We start from the raw sequence: 9,745 nt of genomic DNA, 5'->3' as shown, positions 1-9,745 counted from the left end.
ATAAATAACTTTATAAATACACATATTTAATTAATATATTATTATAAAAAATAATATAAAAATAAAAGCTATTTATTACAATAATAATAATAATTTTATTATTATTATAATAATTTTAAAAATATTATTCATTTATTGATATAAAACGAAAAGATTTGAAATAGAATTAAAATGAAAAAAATAAATAAATAATTTATTAAGTAAAAAATAGAGTAATAAAAGATTAAGGAAATAAAGAGGGTTGAAAGGTAAAGAGGAGTATGACCAAAGGTAAGGAGCACGCTTCCAAGATTTTCTTTATTTTTTTAATATAGCAACAATAATATTTATAATCTCGTTATTGTTAATTGAATTGTCTTTTGATTTATATTCTTTAAGATTTATGGGAGATTCAAAACATGAATTTTATGCAGTGCCGCAATCATTTAATTTGGTTTAATAAATACAAATAACAATAATAATTTTTTTTTGGAATTTTTTTTATTTATTAATAATATAAAATGTATTTTTATTATGTATTTTACATATTTTAAATATTAAAAAATATAATTTTAAAGAATTATAGAGAGAATGTTTAGTCGTAAGATGATTGTATAATAGTTTGTGATTTGAGTATCCTTAAAAGCATTTTTAATCGAGGGCATTTAACTTATTAAAATAAGTTTAGTTTTTAATAGGGTTAGATTTTTGTTTATAAAATTTGGAACCACTAATTTTTATATTAGAGAATACTTTAATAAAATATTATATTATTGTTTTCTTTACATTTATGAATTAAGTTAAATTTATTTTAAATTAAAATTATATATATATATTTTTTACAGGTGGGAAAATTTATCATAATTCAGTTGTCAAAGCAATAGTGAAGAAAGCTATTTCAAGTTGTATTATCCGTAAGGACAATCATTTCAAACTGTGTTATCCATGAATCATCCTCCTTATTCAAGGAAAACTAGAAGTGGTAATTTGTAAGGAGACAAGCTTTCACTCCCAGATGTCTCTGGGTTTTGGGTCGTTAAACTGTTTCCTTACTAAAAAACGATAAGCTTTTAGCCAAACATAAAAAATTATAAAACATACTCTAAATCTTTAAAATTATATATATATATATATATATATATATATATATATATATATATATATATTATTCTGTATTGAAAACTAATTAATGGACTATTTTGTATTAAAAACAAGTTAAAAGAATGGGAAAAAAAATTTGAAAACTCATTTTGAAGTGGTGTTCTCCATTGCTCTCAACAATGTACGGAATAATCATATTTCTAAATGGAAAACAGATTAATAAATCTAAATCGTGTACAAAAAACTAACACTTGCCTATGGTTCCATTCCTTGTCAAATGGTTTGGGAACACTAGCAAGTGATTAAAAACGTTAGCCTTAAGTGATCTCAAACAAATTAATCACATGGATTTTAAGAATTAACGCATTATAATGTTAGTTTTGTTGGTTTAATTAAAATAAGTTGATTTGTTATTATATTGATTTGGAGTATATTGCAATTTTGTTGGTTTAATTAAAATAAGTTGAATTGTTATTATATCGCTTTGTAGTATATTGCAATTTGGAGTATAGTGTAATTAATTTGAGTATATTGCAATTTGGAGTATATGGTAATTAATTTGAGTGAAAATGTTTTGAATTTTAATTAATTTGTAAATTAAATAAAAAATATAAAATTAATGTACAATTTTTTTTAACTTTGGTAAAATTACGTTTTCAACATGTTTAAATTTTCATTTGATGAAGGATAACACAAGATTTGAATTCAAAGATGTTGTTTTGCACTAATTTTCATGTGATTTAAAATAAAAAATTAACTATTGGTGATATATTTTTTTGCACTAATTTTTATGTGATTTAAAATAAAAAACCAACTATTGGTGATATATTTTTTTGCACTAATTTTTATGTGATTTAAAATAAAAAACCAACTATTGGTGATATATTTTTTTGCACTAATTTTTATGTAATTTAAAATAAAAAACCAACTATTGGTGATTGATATATATACATTCTCAAATTAATATTTTTTTTCCAATAAAAATAGTTGTCATTATATTTTGGGCTTTTACTAACCATGAAAACTGACTTAAAAAACAAAAACAACAATGCATATTACACTCATTTTTCCTGGCTTGTTTACTTCATATTTCTCTCTTGTTGATTTTTATTATCGAATGCACTTAGTTCAATCATTTTCTTAAATAAACTTTACTTATATTATATATTTTCACAATCTAATTTTGAATTATAATACAATATAAAAATATAAAAAATAAAATTTATTTTCACAATCTGGTTTTAAATCACAATACAATATAAAAATATAAAAAATAAAATTTCAATCGAAACTAAAATAAATATAATTTTCTTATACATAAACTCATTTCACGAGGTGCGTGAGCGGCTACTCTAGGGATTATCATCGGTCTATCTATAAACCTTTACCAAATACTGCTGGGACTAACTCATGGTGAAATGCGCGGATGATATACGTCTAGAAACACACAGCGCGTATTAGAGACGTGGAGAGAAAGAAAGAAATAAACACAGGAGCAAGAGTTAGGATCAGGTGTGCAGAGAAAGAACAACCATTTTAATCATAATTTTAAAAATATTAAATAAAAAAATTTAATATTTAAATTTTTTTGAGTAACTAAATATTTTGTTTTAATATATTATATATTTTAATTTTTTATTCGAGATATTTTATTATATATAAATTTTTTATTCAAGATTTTATATAAATTTTATTTTCCAGACACAGACATTTTTACACTAGATTATTAAATTAGTACAAAATTATAAATTTAAAGTTAAATAAATAATTTGTTATAATAATTAGTTTTTAAGAAAATATTTATTTTATATATATATAAATGTTGGATAATTTCTAAAATTCTTTTAATAAAGTTTTAACTTTTGTAATAATTGATGATGTTGATATTTATCCAAAATTATTTATGTATTTATTTCTATTTTGTTCCAATATTATTTAGTGCATTAATTATTTTTGTTATATTTTTTGTGAGATTCAAATGTATTTCATTATTAAATTTATAAATTTATTCATTTTAATACTGACTATCCACCTCTTTTTTATAAGAAGTAAGTACTATTCAATACTTTTTGTATAAAAAGCAAATAATATTCAATACTCTTAGCTACCACTCTTTTTTCTTTTCTTTTCTTTTTTTTTTATAAAAAGCAAATACTAAGAAACAACTCTGTATAATATACTTGTTATTTTGATATTTATTTTAAATTTTTTCTTAATTCATATTATACTCGTTATTTTGATATTTATTTAAAATTTTCCCTGATTTCTACTCCATTCAAATAAGGTTACGCAGTATAATTTCTACTGCCTCTGAACACAAGTTTCTGCCATTCGAGAAAAAACAAAATAGCTCTAGATGACAAAGTATTTATACTGCCTCTGAGCACAAGTTTCTGCTCTTCGAGAAAAGACAAAATAGCTCTAGATCACAAGTTTCTACTTTTTGAGAACAAACAAAATAACTGTACAGCACAACTCTCGAAATTAATGATTTTTAAAGGAATACTCTCTTAGTCATGCCAAAAGAGGATATATTTAAATCTCAGAATGCATAATAATCTCTCAGACTGGTAATCTAACCCAAGTCCCAAACTGCAGCGACAGTTGCTTCGCAGCCCAGGTCGAAATAAGTAATATTCAACTGCAAAAATTCTAAAATTGACGATGCCAACGCCTCTATGTTATTGTTTTGATAATTTCTGACCCAAAAATCCCGAACCTGCAAAATTAAAATTTAGTTACCCAGACTCCTATTATATGGTGACCCCGATGGATCGACAAAAGGGTGTGTCCGAGTATAAATATCGCCAAATTTAGCATCATATGAACTTGAGGCGTATCGTTTGAGTTGCCCTAGCAAAGGGTAGGGCGTCCTACAACCTTCTTCTGTAGGACAATCACCACCGCTGACCGCCCCACAATCTCCTTGGCCTCCCTCTCCATGGCTACCGAAGATAAACTTCATGATCTGGCATAGCAAGTTACCCTTCGTCGTTTGCCCGGGTTTCTTTTCTGCGCTGTGATTCGAGGACTTGGTCCATTTCCGCCTCAACTTAATGTGTCCCAAACAGTCTACTTTGGGCGAAGTTGGCTCCAGGGATTCGAACCTGGCACCAGTCCTTGGGATTATGGTACCCCTGTGTAGCTTTGAAGGGCGATGCCTGGTGGGACTATTAAAGTCTCTGTGGGGGCTGAAGGGAGCCACAGACATGACTGCAATCGGCGTTCTCATCACATGGAAGGAATTCGTTGGCACCTGACTCCTGATATTTGCAACCATTTCGCTAGAGCTCTTCGTGACTAGATTTCACGACGATGTGCTTCAAAGGTTCAAACCTTTATTTATGCGTGAACTCAGAATGTGATAGTCATCTATTTTTCTTCGTAAACGTGGGATTTTGGGGATGCTTCCAGGAAATAAATACAATAGTTGGTATGTATATTCAATACGATAAGCAGTACATGGTTTTTTTCATATAAAATTTGAGGTGGAGAAAATGAGCGGTAGAGTTCGGGTGGGTGGGAGTGGCCTTCCCTGTCACACCACCTTAATATTGTTAATTTTGGAAAGCGTGGAATTCATGGTTGAAGATTATATTGTGCGGTAGGACTTTAAGGAGAAGAAGAGTGTGGCCATTTGTGGTCCTACAACTTGAATCATAAATACCCGTTTTCAATCGTTAAACCCAATCAGGTTCAGAGTTGAACAGATATCCACGGATTTGTTGATGTCTACGTGAATCCATAGCGCCATGTTCTCTAGACCATAGTTACCAAATTCGAATTCGAATACGAATTCGAATTCGATTCGGTACGGAAAAAATTCGACTACCAAAAATACAATACGGAAAAAATTCGGAAATATAGATCTTCCAAAATTAAATTATTTTTAAAATTAAAAAAAAAAAATCTATATTTACAATATATTTAAAAAAAATCACTCAATCAAATCCTAAATTTTAACATAAGGCTTAAAAATGATAACATTATTAATTAATAACTAAAACAACCTAAATGTCTCTTTGTAGATTTTTCAAAGAGTTGTTTAGAGTGTAGATAGAAGCACACCCAAACTTTAATTCATGGTTTTGATTTTTTTATTATGGGAAAGAAGAGAAGTATGAAATTCAAATAAAAAAAAAGGAGATTATATATTTTATAAATATTTATAAAAAAAATTATTATTCTTTGTTATAAGAAATTATTATTTTTCACTGGTATAAAGTTACTATTTTCTACAATATTTTAATATAAAATTTATTGTTTTTTACAACTGTAATTTTTTAATATGCAATTTACTATTTACTATACTTTTTTAATATAGAAAATTCTATTTTTAATCTTTAAATATTTAATTTTTTATTAACAAAAATCCTTACCAAATTAGATATATTATGTTTTTAATGTTTTGAGTGATATATTATGTTTTTAATGTTTTGAGTAATGTAGAAATTTCTATTTAAGTATTAAACTTTTATTAACAATTTAAGTATTTTTTTTTCTAAATTGGAAATTTATACTTTTAATGTTTTGAATAATATAGAAATTTCTATTTAAATATTAACTTTTATATTAAGAATATTTTTTATAAAATTAAATAATATAGAAATTTCTATTTTTAAATATTAAATTTTATATTATTAAAAACACTTTACCAAATTCCATCATAATTGTAATATTATTCTTAACCTACAATTTACACTTTATTATAATTTTTTTTAACATAAATAAAAATTATTCCCTAATTCCATCCTAATTGTAATATTTTCAACCTACCATTTACAATTCATTATAATTTTTTTAATATAAAAACAAATTATTTAAAAAAATACTGTACTGAATTGCAATTTCTGAATTCGCAGTGCTATTGTATCTATGATTTAAAACATAGTTACCAAATTTTAAAATTCAGCAATATATCTCTTACATATATTTAAATATATCATTTTTCTAATGTTTTAAATCATTCAAAAGTATAATTTATAATATTGAAAATGATAAAAAAATATTTTAAAATTATTTGGATTTGCTAGACTTTTAGTTTTACATTTAAAATAGCAAATATAATAATAGGTTTTAAGAATTTTTGTATTGCCACACCATATTCTGAATAATCAAAATCCACAATGACGAGTTTATTGTTATTTTTCATTTCCTCTAATCTATTAAACACAGGTGTGAGGAGAAATTTCAGGAGACTTGTAGTGGTCAAATCACTAGATACCATATGAATCGAAGACTGGTCGTGATAGAGGATCATAAATCTTTTGAGAAAGGGAAGGCTTCGGTAGACTGTTCTTCTAGCACTACGACCCGCCGATAAAGGTCTGGCTTACGAACTCGAACATGCTCTGGTCGTGATGGAGGATAACCGGCCATGAAAATTACAAATTGCAACAATATTTAACAAACTTATTTGGCAACCATTCGTACCGAATTGAATTTTAGCGAATTATTGACCGAACCGAACCGAACCGCCGAATTTCCGAATTCTTGAGGCCGATTCGGCCGAATTTGGTAACTATGCTCTAGACCAGAACATAATTTGGTGGGAAATTTTCTACGTTTTGTTTTCCAATTTCGTCGTTTCTTTTTCACGTGCGGAAAGAATTTGAAATTCGTACTTTTTGCTTTTCCATTTCATTGTTTCTTTTTTTTCAATTTCATTGTTTTTTTTCACGTGCAGAAAGAATTTGAAATTCCTAGTTTTCGCTTTTCAATTTCATTGTTTTTTTTGCTTTTCAATTTTATTGTTTTTTTTCTCCAGTGTAGAAAGAATTTGAAATTCCTAGATTTTGTTTTTCAATTTAATTGATTCTGCTTGTTTTTAAAATTTCATTGTTTCGTTTTCAGGTTTAGAAAGAATTTGAAAGGTGAATTTAGCTATATAAAGAATTTGAACTATCAACTCAGCACTAATTCTATGTTTAATTGAATTTTTAAATATGTTTACAATGGTCAAAAATAATTATATCAGTTTTTAATATTTAAATACGTATTAACTAAAAATTGAATTTAGGAAGATTTTAAAATTAGGGATGAATTTTAGGTTAAAGTTTTGAGTTTTGAAAATAAAGTAAATTTTGAAGAGGAGTGAAAATTATGTTTGATGAATTGTAATTTTAAAATTATTTATATAATTTTAAAATTAATATGAAGAAAATGAGCAAAAGTAGTTGCTATTACAGAAAGAGAGCAAAAGTAGTTGCTATGACAAAAAGAAAATTATATATTTCTAAATATTTAAGATGTCTACTATTGAATTTTTTTAGAATTGAAATTTTTTTAGGTAACTATGCTCTCAATGTCAGGAATTTTGCTTTTTGATGTGCTCCTCTGAATCTCATCAACTGGTATCGGATCTAGTTCCTCACCAAGGTTGATTTCTCATTGATTGCGAGGTTCAATTGATGTTGTGCAGGGACCAGTAATAAATATAGTACTGTCCCACCAAACTACCATAAATTGAGACTTTTGAAACCAATATTTAAACAAAAATAAATAACATTAAGTATAAATAAGTATTAATTTATGTCCAAAATACTGTCCATAAATAGTATTTTACTACTTAAGACTGCAAACCATATTGACCCAACTAAAAAACAGCGAAAACCATAAACGCTTCTAAAATGGTCTATTCCAGAAGTACAAAGTAGCAGTCACTTCAACCCCCACTCATTAGAACTACAACTTTGCATCCCAAATAAATATGTCTACCTGCACATAACAAAAGGGAATGTATGTCAGCCATAATTGTTGTGTTGTTCAACAACTAAACACCTTATGTTCAATAAATGACACCCAACCCAATAACATTTAAACCCACTTTGTTCAATAAATGACACCCAGACCCAATAACTACAATAAATGACACCCAACTCACTCTATTTCTCGTTAAAAGAGATCGAAGCATATGGATCAACAAATAATCAATTCCCAACCATTAGATCACATCAAATTAAATCCAGACCACACATTCAAAATGAAGCCATTGCAATCCATGTGCATCCATGTCCATCAATTAAATTCAAGTGCCCAAAACTATAAAAGAAGTCCACCCACTGTTGAAGTTGCATCTTATGCTTTCAAACTATTTAGCAAACTTGAAGAGACAACATCACAAAACAGTGGCCAATATATCCAGGTTAGTTATATCAATTACACCTCATTCTTCTTACAGTTCTGTTTTCATTTATTAGATTTCTTACATGATCTGTCTGGCCATAACTGCTAGAAGGATACCTGGATGGTTTCACAAACAGCCATTGAAAGTCATTGTTCTTACAGTTCTGTTTTCATTGTTTTAATTTCTCAGAGTTCTTACATGATCTGTCTAGCCATAAATGCTAAAAGGATACCTGGTGGTTTCACAAATAGCCATTGAAAGTCATTGTTCTTACAGTTCTGTTTTCATTGTTTTCATTTATCAGAGTTCTTACATGATATGTCTGGCCATAACTGCTAAAAGGATCGCTGGATGGTTTCACAAACAGCCATTGAATAAAAAGTAGGTTCTAAATACAACTATTTAGAAAAGTTAAAACCATTCCTTAAAATAAAAAAATGAATGCCTTCAACATACTTAATTTTTTCAGTTCAATTTTCTAAAACTTTTTATGACTGATAAGTCCATTCCAAAGCTGATCACAGCTGCAAGTTGTTCCCAGCTTAGAATATATGTCTGGAATGGTGGCCATGGACTTCAATGGAGAAGTTGCAGTACTGAGACATTTTTGGCAATGCCAAATAGCGAAAAAAATGGAAAATGATATTTGAAACAACTATCATAGAATCCTACTTGAATCCATATAAAAGTTGCTAAATTGATAAATAGGCAGGCAATTGAGAGACCACAAGGCTCATCACAGCTGCAAGTTGTTCCCAACATAGAATTTATGCTTGGAATGGTGGCCATGCACTGTAATGGAGAAGTTGCAGTACTAAGACATTTTTGGCAACGCTAAAAAGAAAAAAAAATGGAAAATGATATTTAAAACAACTATCATAGAATCCTACTTGAATCCATATAAAAGTTGCTAAACTGATGAACAGGCAGGCAATTAAGAGACTACGAAGTAATTTTCAATGAAAGACTACGAAGTAATGCAATTCGATTTCCTGTAACATAAGTAATGCAATTCAATTTCCTATAACATACATGTTCATAATTCCTGTAACATAAGTAATGCAATTCGATTTCCTGTAACATAAGTAATGCAATTCGATTTCCTATAACATACATGTTGATAATTCCTGTAACATAAGTAATGCAATTCGATTTCCTGTAACATAAGTAATGCAATTCGATTTCCTGTAACATACATGTTGATAATTTCCTGTAACATAAGTAATGCAATTCGATTTCTTGTAACATACATGTCGATAATTTCCTATAATAAAGGAAAAGTATTTTTGCTGAAGTAATAAAGCATAATTTACAAATATTCTAATGTCTAAATGTAGGCAATAATTTTACAGGTTGTTGCATCTATGGCAAAAGGAAGTTACTCTGCTCGTACAAGGAGAAGTGGCAGGAGAGTGACAAGGGGTGCGCAGTTGTGATGCACATCGTCTAATGAGGACAGGTCGGCTGATGTCAATGCCAACAATGCACCAGGGAACATTGTTGAGAATGACCATGTGATAGCAGCTGATGTTAACACGC

The 9,745-nt window shown here is 27.9% G+C and overlaps 1 protein-coding gene across 1 annotated transcript; it reads right to left on the bottom strand.

Moving 5' to 3' along the window:
- Window positions 1–3,711: 3,711 nt before the first annotated feature.
- On the bottom strand, window positions 3,712–4,364 carry LOC149265065 (uncharacterized). The gene has a single exon (XM_089391315.1). It carries the CDS (start codon window positions 4,358–4,360, stop codon window positions 3,815–3,817), a length of 546 nt encoding a protein of 181 aa, XP_089247441.1. The 5' UTR covers window positions 4,361–4,364; the 3' UTR covers window positions 3,712–3,814.
- Between the last annotated feature and the right edge of the window lie 5,381 nt (window positions 4,365–9,745).

The sequence above is a fragment of the Pinus tabuliformis genome, chromosome 6, assembly GCF_031772625.1.
Source record: "Pinus tabuliformis cultivar Carrire ecotype Pingquan chromosome 6, CPIR1, whole genome shotgun sequence".
Lineage (NCBI taxonomy): Eukaryota > Viridiplantae > Streptophyta > Pinopsida > Pinales > Pinaceae > Pinus > Pinus tabuliformis.
This window is presented reverse-complemented; position numbering and strand designations above follow the sequence as displayed.

Bases quoted from the DNA above. Each gene is read 5' to 3' on its own strand.
- LOC149265065 (XM_089391315.1), bottom strand. From the start codon at position 4,360: ATGGTTGCAAATATCAGGAGTCAGGTGCCAACGAATTCCTTCCATGTG.